This window comes from Garra rufa, chromosome 1 (genome assembly GCF_049309525.1).
Source record: "Garra rufa chromosome 1, GarRuf1.0, whole genome shotgun sequence".
Classification (NCBI taxonomy): domain Eukaryota; kingdom Metazoa; phylum Chordata; class Actinopteri; order Cypriniformes; family Cyprinidae; genus Garra; species Garra rufa.
In genome coordinates, this window is record NC_133361.1 from 88,453,495 (window position 1) to 88,473,494 (window position 20,000).

A 20,000-nucleotide genomic window follows, 5' to 3' on the forward strand; every position below is an offset into this window, starting at 1 on the left:
AGACTCTGAAAAAATCTGTTTGTTTATAACAGCAACCAAGAAAAGGGGCAGAGCAAAAAAGATTGGTGGTCCTGCACCCCCTCACACCCCGAAGAGTAGCTGGCCCTAGGGTTGAATGCCACTAGACCCCATTGTTGAGGGCATCCCTGGGGGCAGCTCTTCCTTAGACCAGCAGCACCTTCATAACTGGTAAATGAGCTTATAATTCTATTTGTACAATGTAAAATATTTGGCTGTTGCCTTAATTAAAATGCTTTTGTACTTTAACATTTTTTGTGTGTGTGTGTGTGTGTGTGTGTGTGTAGTTTTGCATAACACTCCATGACTTTTAACTGTTCCCACTGTGTGACTGAAGTATGCACAGTAAATTGGGATTATTATATATATATATATATATATATATATATATATATATATATATATATATATATATATATATATATATATATAAAATTTGCTTACTCTGAAGTTCAATACTGCCTATTGGTATAAATAATTAAAAAAAAAAAGTGTGTGTGTGGGCAGTACCACATCCCTTTGTAACACCATTTTGTTTCCATTGCACAGGACAGTGAAGCAACCCTGTCAGATGACTGTGGTTTAGAGGAAGTACCTGTAAGTGCATGCATAATTTGGCCTGAATTTGTATCTACTTGTGTACTTCTATTTCTGACTGCAGTGTGAGTTGCAGGCAGAGAGGCCTGATACAGACGTGGACAGTCTTGTAATTAATTTTACTTCCTTTATGACATGTATTGACCATTTAAATGTTGTCTCTACAAATGAAACAGGGTGACATCCATTTGCTCTATAAGAGAAGTCTCCAGCAAAAAATAGAGTATACTGAGCTAAAGAAACAAAAGCTTCTAGGTAAATCCACCTTCGCTTTTATAGCCGTGGTCTTTCATCTTGATTCCACAAAGTAATTTACTATTACTACTCTAAAATATAGATTAAATGTGAAATAATCAAATTAAATAGAATGATTAATAGTACATTTCCATTTTTTAGAAAATGACCTGTATGTATCTGTATGAAATCAATAAGAGAATCAAATACTGCATTATCTTTAGTTACACTGATAATATTTATTTATGGAAAAGCAGTGTTACACAAACTACACAAACTATGTTTAAGTGACATTTGCACTTTTCAAACGACAGACTGCATTTTTTTAATATAAATTACCCTGCATCACATATATTTGCGGTCATCTTTGACTTGTAATATATTAGTACAAATTAATTGGGCAAATATCGCTGTTGCTTTCGTATAAATGAAGCGGACATAACTGAGTGGCCGCGATCTAATCCTGTTTACATAAAGTAAGCCTGCTCCAGAGCAGGTTTACGCTTACGGATCTGTTGCTATGACAGCAAGTCCCGGATGAGCGTCGAAGAACCGAACGATCCAAGATCACGCAAAATCGTCAACAATCAAATCCAGCTAACTTAGTTAGCGAGGTACGAAGAACGGACCCCAGCGCAAAACTAGAATAATATTTCCATGCTTCTCCTGAAAAAGTCCATAAAAGCTTATTTTTTTCAATTCAATCTTGAACAAAGAAAACAGACAGTCTTATATTTGCACGATTGTTCACTTGTATCTGTAAGTGTGATGGAAAACAATGTATTAGTACTTTGACTGCAATTGAATGTCTTAAAAAATGAATGTTTACATCAGTGGTTCTCAACTCCAGTCCTCAAGGCCCACTGCTCTGCACATTTTGTATGTTTCTGAATCTGACACACTCAGTTCAGTTCATGGATCTTTGTCCTAATGAGCTGATGATCTGAATCAGGTGTGTTAAATGAAGGAGACACACAAAATGTGCAGAGCAGTGGGCCTCGAGGATTGGAGTTGAGAATCACTGGTGTATATGATGGTAGAAATTGTTTTTTCTAAACCTCTTCTTGCACTGAAGAAAACGGCAGTTTCTTCCCAGAATGAGTTTGCAAATGACGTATCAGGTTGCTTTGATAAGTGAAACTCTTCTCACACTGAAGACACTTGTACGGTTTCTCTCCAGTGTGAACTGTCATGTGAACCTTAAGGTTTCCTTTATACGTGAAACTCTTTCCACACTGTTCGCAGATGAAAGGCTTCTCTCCAGTGTGAATTTTCATGTGGATAATAAGGTTTTTTTTCTGCGCAACACTCTTTCCACACTGAGGGCAGGCAAAAGGCTTCTCTCCGGTGTGAATTTTCCTGTGGGCAGAAAGGTTTTTTTCCTGCGTAAAACTCTTCCCACACAGTTTGCAGATGAAAGGTTTCTCTCCAGTGTGAATTCGCATGTGGGCATTAAGGGTTTTTTTCTGTGTAAAACTCTTTCCACACTGAGGACATATGAACGGCTTCTTTTCGGTGTGAATTATCATGTGAGTCTTAAGAACTCCTTTTCGTGAGAAACTCTTCCCACACTGTTGGCAGCTGTAAGGTCTCTCTCCAGTGTGAACTCTCATGTGGACAGTAAAGTTGGTTTTGTGTGTAAAACTCTTTCCACACTGAGGACATATGAACGGCTTCTTTTCAATGTGAATTTTCATGTGAGTCTTAAGATCTCCATTTCGTGAGAAACTCTTCCCACACTGTTGGCAGCTGTAAGGTCTCTCTCCAGTCTGAATTCTCATGTTAGAATTAAGGTTTGTACTTGGTATTTTTTTATTTATTTCTGGTGAGGAAGTTTTTTTATTCTGTGAGCAATTAATTGATTTTTGTTCAGTTTTGAAATAATGTTTCTCATTTTGATCTTTCTCTTCTGTTTCGTTGAGTTCTTGACTCTCCTCTTTCAGTACCATCAGGTCTGAGGTGAAATAAGAAAAATGTAAGTTAACAGCAGTTTAATGGCACAAAGCAACAGACATCAAAACACTTAGACTAGTGCTGTCAATTAATTAAAAAAACTAACTATTTGACAATAAAACGATTTCACATTAAATCTCCAAATTAAACAATGTAAATGGAATGTAAAACAACATAAAGATTGTACATATAAAATATGTGGCTTATTGTCATCTTTTTTACCAAGAAGCCTATTGTTAATGAAGACTCATTCTCATTGATACAAATACTGCTACTGATCTGTCTCTGTTAAATACATTTCCTTCCAATTTTAGCCATTAATTATAGCCATAATTAAAAACAATTATTTGCAACATATTGTTGTGCTTTTATCACAACTACCATATAATTATGAAAAACAAATGACTACCTCCTTTAAAAAACACATCATCTGCCATGTTTATCTTCACACTAGATCATTTAAAAGCAGCATTTAAGTAAGAAATATTTTCTAATTAAACCCAGAGAGGTAATGATGAGTGAGTTTCGGTTTCCAGAGTTGGAGAGTAACAAAGTTCATGTAACATCATTTCATATTTAAAATACAAGATGAGTAACTATTACGGTAAACTATTACAGAACATGTTACCAGTTCCTGATGCAGAACAGTTATTTGATGCATTCATGACGTCTAGACTGGACTATTGTAATGCACTACTGGGTGACTGTCCTGCATCTTCAAGCTACAAGCTGGTGTTTCTGAAATATGATTATTTATTGCTTGTTTTAATGAACATTCACTGCTATTTACATTTCAGTATCACACTTTTGATGATAGCAGAAAAAATCACTTAAAACAAATTTCAAGTTAAAAACTGAAGTATCATTGTTTGCTTCAAGCTAAATAAAGTAACTGTCAGATACCGCTTCATTGTTTTCTAATCAAACTATACTGTGTTTAATGTTACACAAAAATTTTTTTTTTTTCTGTAGAGCTGTACATTTTAATAAGGTTCAAATGAATGAGTTCAGCTTTGAGAATGAAAACCAACCTATTTGTTCCTCAGTATCTTCATTCTTGACTCTGAATGTTTCTTCAATCCTCATGTCTTCACTCTCCTCTTTAATAAATGCCATCTTTATAATAGTGTTTCACGTTGATCTCAGTTGATTCAGCAGGAGTTTTTCTGTGTTTGGAAGAAAGAAAAATAAATGTACACTAAAACTCTGGGTGTGTCTCAATTAGCTCCCTAGCAGTCATTTAACAGATTCCACTTTCATGAAAACATTTGCTGTTTGTAGTCGTTGTCGTTTCAAGTGTTTGTTGTTATTGTTGTATTTCCAGTGTTTTGAGCAGCAGATGTCGTCAGTGAGCGGCGATTCAAATCAGTGAATCATTTGTGAATCGATTGATTCAGTTGACTCGGAATTTCCAAAAGATCCGTTTCTATCAACACTACTGACGGTGACCGAATTCGTTAAGAAAAAAATACTCACTATATAGGGACTACACTAAAGTGTCACGAAATAAAGCATAACAGTGTTGTATTGGCTAACAAATCATTTCACAGTTTTATATGCAATTCTCTAAACGATTTGGCTTGATTCAAACACTTTCAGTTGTTAAAAGCACACACCTTTCTCCTTTTGAATCCCAAATGCAGGAGCGCGCGCCGCAGCCTTATGACGTCACATCTCCAGAACAAAATAAAAGTCTTGATCGCTGAAATCAATATAAGTTTTATATTATAAAACAAGTATAATACTGTAAAGCTGTACCTAGTATGTAGGATGAATTGAAGGGACAAACTGCAGATCTGTCAAAAGTCCAAAGCTAATTATGTAATTTTATATCTAGTACATTATGACATTTGTGATATTCTCAACAAGAGTGATATTCTCAACAAGTCCAGTATTTCGATATTCAAATTACAGGACTGAAAAAAAAAGAATATTGATATTTCAAGAGATGTTTTTTAAAATCACAATTAAATTTGTGTTTGCAGATAGATTGAACGATTATTAACTGAAATTGGATACTTATGACAATGTATTCATGTGATCTATGACTGCAAAGGATTATATTATATTAAGGATTTTATTATTATATAAAGTATTAAGTATAATAGCCTGTGCTAAAATGAGATTATAACAGTTATCTATCACTTGAGTAATATCTCTGCCTGAAAAATATGTATTACATTTCATATCAGTGTTCTCAGACTTCATCTCAGATCAGAAATTATCATTTTATCAATTAAATAAAAGTTTAAAAAAATGTTTTTACAGAACATCAGAGTGAATTCATTGTATGCCTGGTAAGTCAACAACCGTTTATGAATTAGGTGCCTTATAAGCATCAGAAAATCAAGACATTGTTATTTTAGTAAGATGAAAAACAAAACGATTATAAATAAAATCTTACCTGCTGCAGTATTTGATGTGTCGCTGCCGTGTGTGATTGGTTGTCGCCTAATGCTCAATGTATGCCAGAACACTTAATTTATTTTCACATTTCACTTTGAGATAGTGACAGTCGTAAAGTATTTATTTTGATTCTGTAGGGGGGATTTAAATTTTTTTACCCACATGTCTTGAATTTTTGTCCATTTTGGAAAGAGCAGGGCAAATTGTGTCTCATAATAGCAATTTAATTTACTCATTATCTTCACATGGTTACTGTACAACGCATATCCAGGGCCAGATTAGCTGTTCTCAAAATATAAATGTCCTACTTTTACTAGTTGTTGCAATAAATAAATGTTATGATGAAGATTTTAAAATGTGCTCATATAAACAAACCCTTTGTTATTACTGTTTAAATTACAGTTCAAAGTTGGAATTTAGAAAAGTTTTTTGTTATTGGTGTTAATATTAGAAAGACAGACGGTTGGATGGATAGTTTAGTTAGAAATAAATTAGAAAGAATTAGGAAAAAGAAACAGTTTAATTAGAAAAAGAAAGAAGGAAAGAAACAGATTAGTTAGAAAGAAAGAAAGATTAGAAACAAAAAGATTAGTTAGAAAGAAATAAAGATAGATTAGTTAGAAAGAAAAAAAGGTTTGAAAGAAAAGATTAGTTAGAAAGAAAAATAGATAAGTTAGAAATAGGAAGATAGAAAGATAGATAAAAATAGTTTGAATGTCTTATATCTATCTATTCACATTCAAACTATTTATATCTTCTAACTATTTATATCTATAAATCTATCTATTTTCAAACTATTTATATCTATCTAGCCTATCTATCTTCAAACTTTATCAATCAAACTAAAACTATTTCAAACTGAAAACCTTTAAACTTTCTTTAAACTAAAAGCTTTTAAAACTACTTAAAACTTACTGGCTAGGCTTTCTCAAGTCAACTTAAAGTTTGTCTAACACACTTTTTATCTAGTTCCATTTTCAAATCTTTTTATGCTACTCTGTATACATCTGAAGCTCCATCTGATCCACATGTTATGTCTTCTTTTTTTACATAATTTAAAAGTCACAACAGTTGATTCAGTTGATGCCACAATTCTTGATGCCCCTTTAGACATTAAATTAATTATTGAGGCAATTAAAACTATGCGCTGCAATAAGGCTTCCAGTCGAATTTAAGAAATTTCAGAGTAAATTGACCCCCCTAAATTTTTATCAGTGTACATGGAGTCCTTAGAGCGTGGTTCCCTACCAGAGACACTTACACAAGCATTCATAATTCTCCTTTAAAAAAAAAGATAAGAATCCTAAGTTATGCAGTTCCTGTAGGCCTCTTTCATTGCAAAATGTAGATGCCAAGATACTGGCCAAAGTATTAGCTTCTCGCCTTGAAAACATACTTCCAAAAATTATATCGGAGGAACAAACTGTTTTTTATTAAAGGTAGACAATTATTTTTTAATGTTCCTACACTATTAAACGCAATTTATTCTAAATACTCCTCAAAAACACCTGAGGTTGTGATTTCATTGATGGTGAAAAGGCATTTGATCGTGTGGAGTGGGGGTACATGTTTGCAGTGCTTAAAAAATTTGGGATTAGGGACAATTTCATTAAATGGATACATCTTTTATATGATTCTCCTCAGGCAAGTGTGCATACCAATAATATTAGGTCCAGTTATTTTCGATTGGGACAGGGCACACAACAGGGGTGCCCACTTTCCCCTTTGTTTTTTGCCTTGATCATAGAGCCTTTGTCAATAGTTTTGAGGTCCTCCCCTTTGCTTCATGGTGTGGTGCGATGAGGTATTGAAATTAAATTGTCATTATACGCAGATGATTTATTATAATATATTTCTGGCCATATTCCAAGATTCCCAAAAATCGTATCCAAATTAGAAAAATTTGGCTTATTCTCTGGCTATAAAATAAATATTTTTTTTTTTGTCAAATATCTTTATTGAACATTTTTCAACTTTAACAAAACACAAAACAAAAATATACATAACAGGTCACAAAAAAGGAAAAACATTTTTTAAGATATTCAGAATACATAAATTAATAAAAAGAGTAAATGGATAAATAAAAATAAAATAATAAAAATAAAATAGGTAAAGCATAATGGTAGCACAATACCAATTCAAAATCCTATGCACTCACTTGAGGTACCTGGAGAGGAAAACCTTTCCACAGAATAGTTGACAAATCAGTCTCTAAATTGCTAATATAAGGCTTCCAAACATTATAGAACTGACCTGGTCGGCCATTAACTAAGCATGTTAAATATTCCAGCGGGATTAGTTCCATTAAAATCTTGTGCCATCCCGAAATAGTCGGAGTCTTATCGCTTATCCATCTCAATAATATATTTTTCCTGGCTGCAAACGTAAGAAGATTGTAAAGTCTCTTTTCATTGGATAAAATCAAAGATTGATCCGGTAGACCAAGGATCAAAAATACAGGATCCATAGCCAACTCCTTGTCAAAAAAAATGCACATTTCAGAAACAATCTTGGCCCAGTATATTTGTAACTGATTACATGGCCAGAGACAATGAGTGAGAGTGCCAATTTGTGTTTTGCACTTAAGGCATAGAGGTGAAAGGGCATTGTTAAATGTATGTCTACGGTTTGGCGAGATATGCAACCTGTGCACAATTTTGAATTGTATTGCTTTGGCGCGGTTACATACTGAGATAGATTTGGCATATTTCCAGATATCATCCCATTCTTCCTCACTTATAGAGACTGAAAGTTCCCTTTCCCAAGCAGATCTAGTATTCAAAACCACTTGTTTCTCAAATGTACCACTAAGTACCTTATATAACAAACTCACAGACTTCTTTCCGGGTATTTGAAAAATACACTTTTCTGTAGGAGACAGACTTCTATTAGTACACAACAAGGTATCCTTCAAAATGTAACTCCTAATTTGTAAAAAACGAAAGAAGTCCTGTTGTGATAATTGATATTTTTGTCTCAAATCCTCAAAAGACATTAGGCCTTCTTCACCAAACACGTCCTGAAGCCGAGAAATACCTTGGTTTTCCCAAAATCTAAACCTCCCGTCAGATCTGCCTGGAGGGAAGTTGGGATTATTCACAATTGGCGTGAGGGCAGAAGTTATTTTCATTCTTCCCTCAAAACGATTAATGGCCTTCCATGCCTTAAGTGCAATTACAGTTACAGGGTTTTCACAGTTCTCCAATAAAAATTTAGTTTTTTTAAAAAACAGTAGATCTTTTAGGGGAATTTTTGACAGTGATTGCTCAAGGTCCAACCAGGTAGAAGAATTATCGAGATCAACCCAGTCAGAAATATATCTTAAATGTGCAGACCATTGATATAGCTTTATATTTGGTAAGTCCATTCCTCCGATTGAACCTGGTAATTGCAGTGCAGAAAACTTTAATCTTGGTCTGCGCTTGCTCCAAATAAAAGAGGAAAGCCAGCCATTTACATCTTTTAAAACTTTTTTAGAAAACAGAATAGGTATCATTTGAATTGGGTACAAAAGCTTGGGAAGGACAGTCATTTTTATTAGAGCCACTCTACCCAACCACGGAATAGGTAGTGTGTGCCATCAGTTTAAATCCTCTCTAATTTTACTAAACAATGGGGAGAAATTATCTTTGAATAAATTTTTACACATAGGGCTAACGAAAATACCCAAATACATAAATCCTCCAGGAGACCACCTAAATGGAAATGAGGGACTAATATTTGGCATTGCCTTCATGGTACCAACAGGCATAGCCTCTGACTTACTAAGATTAATTTTGTATCCTGAAAACGTGCTGAACGTATTAATGATATTGAGAAGAGATGGTACTGAAGAGTCAGGTTTTGAAAGGAAAATGACCACATCATCTGCATAAAGTGCTAACTTATGGTGCCTTCCTTTAGTCTGCAAGCCTTCAATTAAGGGCTCAGTTCTGATTGCTTCAGCTAGGGGCTCAATAGCCAGCGCAAAAAGCAGGGGTGAAAGTGGGCACCCTTGTCTAGTTCCTCTATATAATGAAAAACTTGCTGATCTGAAACCATTTGTAAGAACAAAAGCTTTAGGCTCATCATATAATACTCTAACCCACTGGTCTCAAACTCAATTCCTGGAGGGCCACAGCTCTGCACAGTTTAGCTCCAACCCTAATCAAACACACCTGATCCAGCTAATCAAGGTGTTCAGGATTACTAGAAACTTCCAAGCAGGTGTGAGCTGGAGTTGGTTGGAGCTAAACTATGCAGAGCTGCGGCCCTCCAGGAATTGAGTTTGAGACCTCTGCTCTAACCCATCTAATGAAAGCATCACCAAAATTAAATTTCTCCAAAACAAAAAATAAATATGACCATTCAATACGGTCAAATGCTTTCTCTGCATCGAGAGAAAGTATTAGCCCATCAATCTTACGCTGTTTATAGACTTGTATAACATTAAGGAGACGTCTCATGTTATTGCATGAAGAGCGGCCTTTTATAAAACCTACTTGATCATCTTTAATAACATCTGTTATTACGTTCTCCAAACGAGAAGCTAAGATTTTGGCTAACACCTTCCTATCTGCATTTAATAGAGATATAGGTCTATATGAGGAGCAGGCTTCGGGAGGTTTACCTTTTTTTAGTATAAGGGAAATATTAGCTTCTCTTAGAGATTCAGGGAGCTGCCCATATCTATATGAATGATCAAACATATTAAGCATAGGTTCAAGTAACAAAGTTTGCCATTCTTTATAGAATTCACAACCTATCCCATCTGGACCTGGCACTTTTCCATTCTGCATTTGTGAAATTGCCTCAAATTAACTCCTCTTTAGAAATAGGAGCATTTAACTTTGTTTTCTGATCTGATGAGATAATTGGTAAACTAATTTTGGAAAAAAAAAACTTCTAATAGTGTAGTACTGCTACTAGACACTTCAGTATTATATAGGCTCTTATAGTAATCTCGAAATGTGTTGTTGATTGATTTGCTATCATAATGTAGTTTGTCATTTGTGTCTAGTATTGATAGAATTGAGCGTGAGTCATTTTTCTTCTTAGTGAGGTAAGCCAGAAATTTACCTGGTTTATCTCCATGCTCATAAAATTTCTGTTTCACAAACCTCAGTTTGTATTCTGCATCTTGGGTAAGCAGTGAATCTATTGCGCTTCTCAGTGCTGATATTTCTTTGAGTAACGTCTCAATATATTTTTCCTCTATACTCTTCAAATCCTTCTCTAATAATCTTTGGGTCTTGTTTTTTTTACGTTTCTTAGAAACAGAAAAGGACAAAATTAACCCTCTTATGTAAGCTTTACTAGTCTCCCATAAGAGAGAAGGGTCTTGCGTGGATTTAGCATTAATAGCATAGAAAGATGTGAATTCCCTAGAGAAGAAGGGATAAAATGTCTGATCTTTGAGTATATTGGTGTTTAATCTCCATTGCCGAAAGTTATCTCTATTTGATACCTTTACATCGAGAACGACCATCGCGTGATCTGAGATTACAATATTGTTAATACAACATGATAAAACTAAATGCATTAAACTCTTGGGAAGGAAAAAATAATCAATTCTCGTATAACACTGATGTGGTGGGGAAAAAAAACTGTATTCTTTACCAGATGGGTGAAGCGCTCTCCAAACATCTATAAATTCTAAGTCTTTACAAATGCCCTTAATTTGTTTAGCTATGTTAGATGGTGCCATTACTTTATGGGGAAATCGATCAATAAGAGGATTTAATATACAGTTAAAGTCACCAGTAGCAATCATATAATCCGATCTCAAATAAAAAAAGTCAGCAAAAGCCTTAATAAGGAAATTAGAGGGGTGCCCTGGAGGATAATATACATTAAACAAGGTAATAGACTTGCCATATAAAGTCCCATATATAATGACAAAACGGCCTCTGTCATCTTCTGTGAATTTAACAACATTCAGCGGTATATCTTTTCTGATCAGTACTGCTACTCCTCTACTATTTGACGAAAAGGATAAGGAATATACTTGATTATACCCCCCCTGCTTTAACTTCAAATGCTCCTGTTTGTCTAAGTGTGTTTCCTGTAACAGAGCTATGTCAATTTTCTCTTTTCTAATGTAAGTCAGGATTTTCTTCCTCTTTATAGGATTATGAATTCCCCTAACGTTCCAAGTACATATACGAAGTGTGCTATCCATTGCCATAAACCTCAGTCATGAAACAGTTGTACCTGAACATCTTTAAGTAATACTGTGACCTCAAACATACCAACTTAAACAAAAGCCTAAAACATTTACCCAAAGTATAATACAAATAAAAAACAAATAGCAGAACACAAAGAACAGGGGAAATCACCCTTACATCCATCTCCCAAGGGCTTCCACACAGACCTTATTGTGAAGAGAAATACAAACTCCTCAAACCCACATCTTCGTTTTCACCAAAAGTCAGCGCACCCAAATCTGTCATCTACAGAACTGCGCAGCCAGTCTCTTCTTGATGTAAAATATGACGTAAAAAATAAAGTTCAAAAGTTGTATCCACTGAGGAAATAACATCACAATTTACTCCGGCACTTGTCGGGAATCAAGGAAAGAAATCACCTCCTCCGGAGAAACAAACTTCTTGCGCGCACGGCCAACTTTGACACTTAGTGTGGCCGGATAGAGCAACGCATATTCCATCTGCAGCTCTCGAAGACGAGTTTTGACCTCGTTGAACGCTCTTCTCTTTTGCACCACCGCCGCAGAATAATCATTAAAAAAAGAGATTTTCGGGGCGTCTGCATCCCGCGATGACGATGTTTGCTTACTGTTGAGCGTGAAGAGCTTCGTGGCGGCTGTCATCACTCTTTGTTTGTCCTGGAAGTTATGAAATCGAACAATGACAGGACGAGGGCGACCGCCCTGAGCCGGCTTTGGAGCGAGGGAGCGGTGGGCTCTTTCCAGCTGACAGGGTTCGATCCTTCTGTATCCTCCGGTAAACCGATAATGCGCACATTACATCTCCTTCCGCGATTTTCCAAGTCGTCCACCTGCTCGGTCAGATCTCCTACTCGTTTTTCCAAATGTTGAATCTTGGTTTCGTTGGCCGTGCATGTAGTTTCAGTCACATCGATTCTATTCTCTGCTTCTTGGACCCGCTGAACAATACTTTGGATTTTAGACGACTGGTTGTCTATTGCCTCAAGAACCGTAGAGATCTTAGCATCAATCACTGCAACTATATTGTCCGTCATGCTCTTCATAGCTTGTATAAGGTTGGGGTCCGGATCAGGAGGCACGTCAGTGCTCACCTTTTCGACCTCTCCCTCATGAGTTAGCGAGGCTGTAGCTGGCATGCTACCCACGGCCGTGGCTGTCGGGCTAGGCGTGTTTCTCGAAGCCGTTTTTTTCGCACTCCTCAGTGCAACTCCGGATGATTTGTTAAAATAGTTATTTAAACTCATTCTGTCAATATAGTGCTTGTAATTGCGTTACTCCTCTGTTTAAATGAAATAGAAATTGGTATGAATAGCCGAGACTACTGCGCAGCTCGTAAAAACGCGTGTTAACTCAAGGCGCCATCTTGCATCCCCCCATAAAATAAATTTTAATAAAAGCGAATGCTTCCCTGTCAATTCATTGGCTATGGGTTTGATGCAATCAGATGTTCCAGTTAACCCTCTGGTGCTCTTCGTTTTGCAGGCACACGTGTGCTCTTTGCGGTCAGAAGTGACCAGACACCTGTAACGCATCCTGTAATTTTTTCAGTAAAACCAATCGAATTCATTTTTGTTTAATAATATTTTTTCTTTTGCATTTTGAGAGGGTTTTGTGGTAATGATGAATATTTATGCTGTAATTAATATCCATTTTTTTGCCATTGAGAATAATACAAATTTTTATTTTTATTTTTTTTTAATGAATGCAGTATTTCAGGTTGAAATAGAGACTCAGCCATTCAACACTAAATTTTGAAGGCAGATTAGCGCCATCTGTTGGTAAAAAACGAGAAAAACATCTGTAATGGCAGGTGTAACTTGATGGCTGTATAGTTCTCTACAAAGCAGCTTGTGAATTGCCTAGTTGTTTTTAGACAATTGATTCAGCATTTTTATTAGGTGGAATAGTTGAACATACATTTAATCAATCTCAAAGATAATTTCTTATGCAGTTTGGGATAGTTTTTTGTTATAAATATGATTTGAAGTGTTAATTTTTTGTATATGCAAGAGAGTGCGTGTCTTTTGCACTCTGGATATGTAATTTTTTTATACATATATTTTTTATTTTACATCTTCTCAATTTGCTGTGTTTCAGTTCATTTGTGAGTGTGTGTGGATGTGTGAGAAAGAGACAGAAAAATTCTGTACATTTTTGTATTTTTGTCGATTTCCCATTCATTTCCTGTGGTTGTTTTGTTTTTTGTTTTTTTTGGAATCGTGCCCTCATTTTTTTACGTGTGTTCACATTCCAAATGCCATAAAAGTCAATGAATTTGTTACTGTTCTGATGAAGCTGTGATTTTTTGAAAAATTCTAAACCGAAAATGTTTTGGTCAAAAGTGACCGAATAGATGTTTGTATAGTAATGTGTGTGTGTGTGTGTGTGTGTGTGTGTGTGTACCTGGTATTCATCACGTTGTGGGGACTAAATGTCCCCACAAGGATAGGAATACCAGTAGATTTTGACCTTTTGGGGACATTTCTCAGGTCCCCATGAGGAAACAGGCTTTTAAATCATGCACAATGAGTTTTTTGATGAAGTAAAAGTGTGCACAATCTCCTGTGAGGGCTAGGTTTAGGTGTAGGGTAGGTGTAGGGCGATAGAAAATACGGTTGGTACAGTATAAAAACCATTACGCCTATGGAATGTCCCCTTAAAACATGTAAACCAGTGTGTGTGTGTGTGTGTGTGTGTGTGTGTGTGCGCGCACCTGGTATTCATCACGTTGTGGGGACAAAATGTCCCCACAAGGATAGGAATACAAGTAGATTTTGACCTTGTGGGGACATTTCTCAGGTCCCCATGAGGAAACAGGCTTATAAATCATGCACAATGAGTTTTTTGATGAAGTAAAAGTGTGCACAATCTCCTGTTAGGGCTAGGTTTAGGTGTAGGGTAGGTGTAGGGCGATAGAAAATACGGTTGGTACAGTATAAAAACCATTACGCCTATGGAATGTCCCCTTAAAACATGTAAACCAGTGTGTGTGTGTGTGTGTGTGTGTGTGTGTGTGTGTGTGTGTGTGTGTATGCTGTGAAAAGGCTCAGTTACCTTTAAGTGGTACACACAGCAAGGTTTATTTTTTGTTTTTATATTAATACATAAAAAGAATAGATAGAATAGAAAAAGAACTGAGAAAGTTAGTGTTATTCAGTGATATTAAATTATATTTTTACCTGAATAAAACCATTTAACTTAAGCTAAATTAGTAATTAGTTCTTAATTCGTTTTTTTAATCCTACATTATTTTTATTAATAATAATAATAATAATAATAATAATAATAATAATAATAATTTTGCTGCAAAAAAAAAGGTTTATCCCACTTAGTATTTCTGTCTTGTCTCTAAAAAAATAAAATAAATAAATATATATATATATATATATATATATTTCTAAAATATAATCTTGTCTGATGTCCTCATGTGACTGGTTGGTAGCTCAATCGAAGAGAATGCACAACAGAAATGCACAACTGCATTGATTTGGTCCATATTATTTTTCAGATATGACCAAAACAGGCAAATCTTCTGCTTATTGGACTGACATCTGCTATAGGTATGCCCAGGGCACCTTCCAGTTCAGTACAGGCAAAAGGCCTGGAAGCAGAAAATGGAAGGAGGTCCTGGAGCGGATTGATGCCTGTCCTCTGCAAAGAGGGAATAAGGTGGACCTGTTTGGCAGGCACATAGAGTGCACTTGTGGGTTCCACAAGGTAGGTAATGATAGAATATTTAAAAAGCAAGATTAGTCCCTGTATCATGTAATAGACTATTTTGTGGACAATCCTCTGATCTATTCTCAGAGACCACAGTTCTGCAGAACAATTTGGTGAAATTATTTAACATGTATAGTATGACTTTCGTTTGTTCCTAATCTTCATTTTCTTCCAGTCAACAGATAAGGTCTTGATTGAGGCAGGGCCTGAGGTAGAGGCAGGCGGCAGCTCAGAGGAGGCAGGGACATCACAGGCAGAACAGGGGGTGAAGTGTTCTCTGTGTAGTGTGGTTGTGGAGGCAGAGAAGTTTTCAGAGCACCTCTCTGACTACCATGCTGAAGAGAGTTGTGACAGCTGTGGGGCCAAGGTCCAGGGTGCTATTGGACTCCTCCAACACATTGAGTCCAAACATTATGGGGCCCTATTGGCTCCACGTGACAGCCCTTCAAAAAATCCCACACCGTCTTTGTGCCCTTCACCATCTCCACAGCTGGTTCCACCTCCACAGCACTTGCCATCTCCACTGCCAGCACTATTGTCTCCATCCACGCGACCATCTCCATCCCCACGGCCATCTCCATCCCCGCGGCCATCTCCATCCCCGCGGCCATCTCCATCCCCGCGGCCATCTCCATCCCCGCGGCCATCTCCATTCCCGTGGCCATCTCCATCCTCGCGACCATCTCCATCCCAGCAGCCCACTCCATCCACGCGACCATCTCCATCCCAGCAGCCCACTCCATCCACGCGACCATCTCCATCCCAGCAGCCCACTCCATCCACGCGACCATCTCCATCCCAGCCAGCCCACTCCATCCACGCGACCATCTCCATCCCAGCAGCCCACTCCATCCACGCGACCATCTCCATCCCAGCAGCCCACTTCATCCCCAAGCCACTCTCAGGCTCTACAGCCCTCACCTACACGGTGCTCTCCATCTCCACAGCTCACTCCAACCTCATGTCCAGCACCCTCACTGCAGGCCACACCATCTCTGCCTCAGGCTGTTACTGATTGGGAGAGCTTTCTTCCCAGTCAGTTTAAGAGAGTCCTCCAGCCAGGAGACTGGGTGTGGATTGCTAAGTGCCTATATGAGCCCACAGGGCAGCTGAGGCAGAACATCCAGGCGAACTGGTTTTATCCACCGATGCAGCCCAAGCCATCTCCTCCTGAGCCTGGGTGGTACTTCCGACAAAGGATGTTCTTGTGGGCACCGATGAGGATATGGGGCATTCCTCTTAAATGCCCACAGTGTGGTCGGAAGATGCACCATTCAGGGATATACCCGAAGGTCAGGGAGGTGATTGACATGGATAGCCGTTACTACCTGGTGGGTGGGGACTATCCACGCTGCAGTGCATGCAAGTTGCCAGTATGCCCATGGAGCCAGGACATCCTTTCACAACTGGATGTGGCACACAGGACCCTGTTTCCAGCGGTGCTGACCACTCAGCTAGCCCTGGACAGGAAATGTGTGACCTTCCTCAGGCCAAGGACCAGTGGCAACAGTTCCTCCTACTTCCAGTCAGCATTGGAGGAAGTCCACAGTGAGGAGTGGGCACGACGGACCATCCAGTACCTCTCTGACTGTGAGCATCATTTGAGAAAGGTTTCCCTGGTCCAATCTGCGATGGCACCTGCCTTTTCTGCACCTGCACCCTTCAGGTCACTTCCACTCGCCCAGTGGTTTGAGACTGTCCACTCCAACGACATCCTCAGTCATCTGGATGGGATGAAGGGGGTGATTACCTCCACCTATGGCCGAATCCTTAAGATGGATTCTACTAAGAAGGTTTGAACATCAGGTTTATTTTCAGCCATTCATGTTAATTAATTGGAATAATTATAATTTCATCATAATGATGAAAAAGTGTGAATTTGTGTTTTATATATTGTAATTCACCATAAAAAAAAAAAAAAAAAAAAAAAAATATATATATATATATATATATATATATATATATATATATATATATATAATTAAGACTGTCAGAATGTCTTTGTTTCCTTATGGTTTGTTATTCAGATCACCAAAAAGTTGGCTGGTGGCATTGGGGACACGGCTGCATGGATGACCAACATTGGGAATGAGCTTGGCCAGGTTCTGAACAGTGTTCTGACAACAGCTGAAGGTGCAGGACTAGAGGAGCTGTGCCAGGGTGTTGTGAAACGCTACCAGAATGCTGGCGAGCCAGAGCCTAAGGTCATCTATGTTGATCGGGATTGCTGCAGTCAGTCAGGTGGGATTTTCAAATGACTATTTTGTTACATGTGCATTGCAATATATTTTTCAAAAGTTAATAGTAGTGTAAAAAATATTTTCTCCCTATTGGTGAGGGTAATTAGTATTATTTTTACCATCAATGTAATATAATTGTAATAAATTACAATGAATGAAAAGTATGTTGAAAAAAACATCAAATGCATACTTATTTTTTTTTTCATCCTCCACAGGTACACCTGCTGTGCTAAATCTTTTTCGGCCATGGAAGTCTATTGTAAGGCTAGATATCTTCCATTTTATGAGAAGATTCAACTGCGGCCTTACTACAGAGCACCACCCTCTCTATGGTACCTTTTGTTCAAAACTTTCCTCCTGTATCTTTGAATGGGATCAGGAGGATGTGAAAGAACTTAAGGCAGCCAAGAGAGGGGAGTGGAAAAGCAGCCATGGAGGACAGGCTCCAACTGAGGCACAGCTCATGGCCAGCATCAGCCCAGGTGAACTGGCAAAGCACTGTAGGCGGCGGACTCGCAAGGCTGAGGAGATCAGGGCCATGATTTCAGGGCTGCTGGAATCAGTGTGGGAGCTAACGGACACTACAGGGCTTCATCTGGTTAACCCTGACAGCATGCACCATGTCTGGGAAATCCAACAAAAACACCTCGAGTGTATACAGGACCCTCCACATGTAGAGTTGTACACAAAGACGGGGACACTCCAGAAAGGTGGAAAAGTCCTAAACGTGCTTAGGTGTGGCAGGGGGTCATCCTCACTGGAAAGTTTTCACCGCCACCAATGTGCCTTTATTCCTGGTAAATTCTGATTGTTAAATTGCAGTATGTTCTGTAGATTTTTAAGCTTTTTTACTACCAGCTACTTGTCTCATTATACTTATTATTATTCTATGTTACTGTTCTATAACTGTGTCATTAAATAGTTATGTCCTGAGTTTATTTTTTTATTTTTTTTAGGATGGAGATGCAATGCCATGCACACACAAATGTACATGTTGGAGGGGGCCTCGAGGTGGAACATGAGCCGGGCTAGAGAAGCTGTATCTGTGGTGGGGGCCTCAACCCTCAGGACATTTGATGTCTGCTTAATGTCTCATTTGAACAACATGAGCCAACGGGTCCTTGGTTGGGCTTTGATGCCAGAATTCACTCCTCCAGGAAAACCCACTGGTAAGATATCTCTCAGGGTTATGCTGAGCATTGGAGTATTCCTCTCTCTCTCTCTCTCTCTCTCTCTCCTGTGTTAATGTGTGTATGTGTCCTCTCCCCATTAACAATATGTTTAAAATTATTGCAGCGGAGCGCATTGCAGTGGAGTACTTGTTGGCCCAGTCCAACAGAGGCGACCAGTTGATTGCACACCACAATGACATGCCTGTAGTCCCCTCAGAGGAGCCCGAAGATGAAAATGAAATCGACACGACTGTGTGCCATGCAGCTGACCTTAGGGCTGATGACTCTGACCCTCCAGCAGCTGTCGTGGAGGCCCAGGTGACCAGTCAGTTAGGTGACACTGGACCCAAATCTCCTGATGAGGATGTCACTGAGGAAGAGGAGGATGACATTGCAATTTCTAGCACATCAGGCCAGGTAATGTTGCTATCCTGTACTTTTACTTAAGAATGTATCTGGTGCATTGCAAAACACCTATTGTCAACTGTTTGTAAAGTTAAAATATATGCATGTACACTGCAAAATAATTACTACCTTTTTTACCAACACTGTATATATGTATTAGACTGTGGTTGTCTTTTTTCTAAATTTTCAGAGTACAGAGTGTGATTCCAGAGGTGTCTTGGGCTGGGAGGCAGCCCTAGCAGGCTACCTGGTTGGCCTAAACCGAACGATCACTGCCTTGTCATCACAAGAGGAGGCCGACATAGTCCAGCTGTACATGGCTCTGCATGCCATGGACAAGGTACCATCAAAATACAGCCAGAAGGTTAAGAAGAAGACTTTGCCAGGACCTTGGAGAGCATCCAGAAAGCGGAGTGGCTCTGCTCCCGGACAGCAGGCAGCAGAGAGGTAATTTGACTATTTTGATTTTCACTAGTTTATTACCTAGTACACTGTCTAGATTATATCATCCTTCTTTTCCATAGACTGTTCATGACTCATGGGCAGGCGGCTCAGGACCCTGAAGTCCACAGGGTCTGTGAATGTGTTTGCCTACGGCTTTTAAAAGAGTTTCAGCAAGCACGGAACAGGCCCAAGGACACAAAAGGAAAAACTCTGCCAATTCCACAGTCTATTGTGGTGGTATACAGCCACTTAAAACAGCTGTTAGAGGACAGCAGAGTGGTTCTAGGACAGACCAACCTGGTTCTGGTCCCAATAAACACCACTACTGTCTCTTCGTGGTGAGTCTTTTATGCAATACATTTAAACAATTACAGTATTATATTAAGATTGTACTTATAAAACCTTCCTGAACATGCTTTTTAAAAAATTATACTAAGCAAAAACAATGGGCTTTAATCTATTAAAATTGCTAACTTTAAATGAAGAATGTTTCTCTTGCAGGCTACTAAGAAGACAGAAACGTGTGGACAGAGACATGCTGCTGCAGGGTACAGCACTGCCCAATCAATTATATTTAGCAAAGGAGTCACTTCCTGAAGTCCGCAAACTTCCAGCTGCTCCTGCACAGCAAGGGCATGAGGCCAT

General features: G+C 38.3%; 1 protein-coding gene across 1 annotated transcript; it reads right to left on the bottom strand.

Annotated features, from left to right (window-relative positions):
• Positions 1–1,101: 1,101 nt before the first annotated feature.
• LOC141340218 (uncharacterized) lies at positions 1,102–4,019 on the bottom strand. Its single transcript, XM_073845145.1, has 2 exons — positions 3,834–4,019; positions 1,102–2,803 (listed from the first exon to the last, which is right to left on the bottom strand). The coding sequence occupies exons 1-2, from the start codon at positions 3,916–3,918 to the stop codon at positions 1,902–1,904; spliced, it is 987 nt and encodes a 328-aa protein (XP_073701246.1). The 5' UTR covers positions 3,919–4,019; the 3' UTR covers positions 1,102–1,901.
• Positions 4,020–20,000: the final 15,981 nt, after the last annotated feature.

Coding starts and splice junctions, on each gene's coding strand:
- LOC141340218 (XM_073845145.1), bottom strand. CDS start 3,918: ATGGCATTTATTAAAGAGGAGAGTGAAGACATGAGGATTGAAGAAACA. Junction 2,804..3,833: donor AGATACTGAGGAACAAATAG/GTTGGTTTTCAT, acceptor ATTTCACCTCAG/ACCTGATGGTACTGAAAGAG.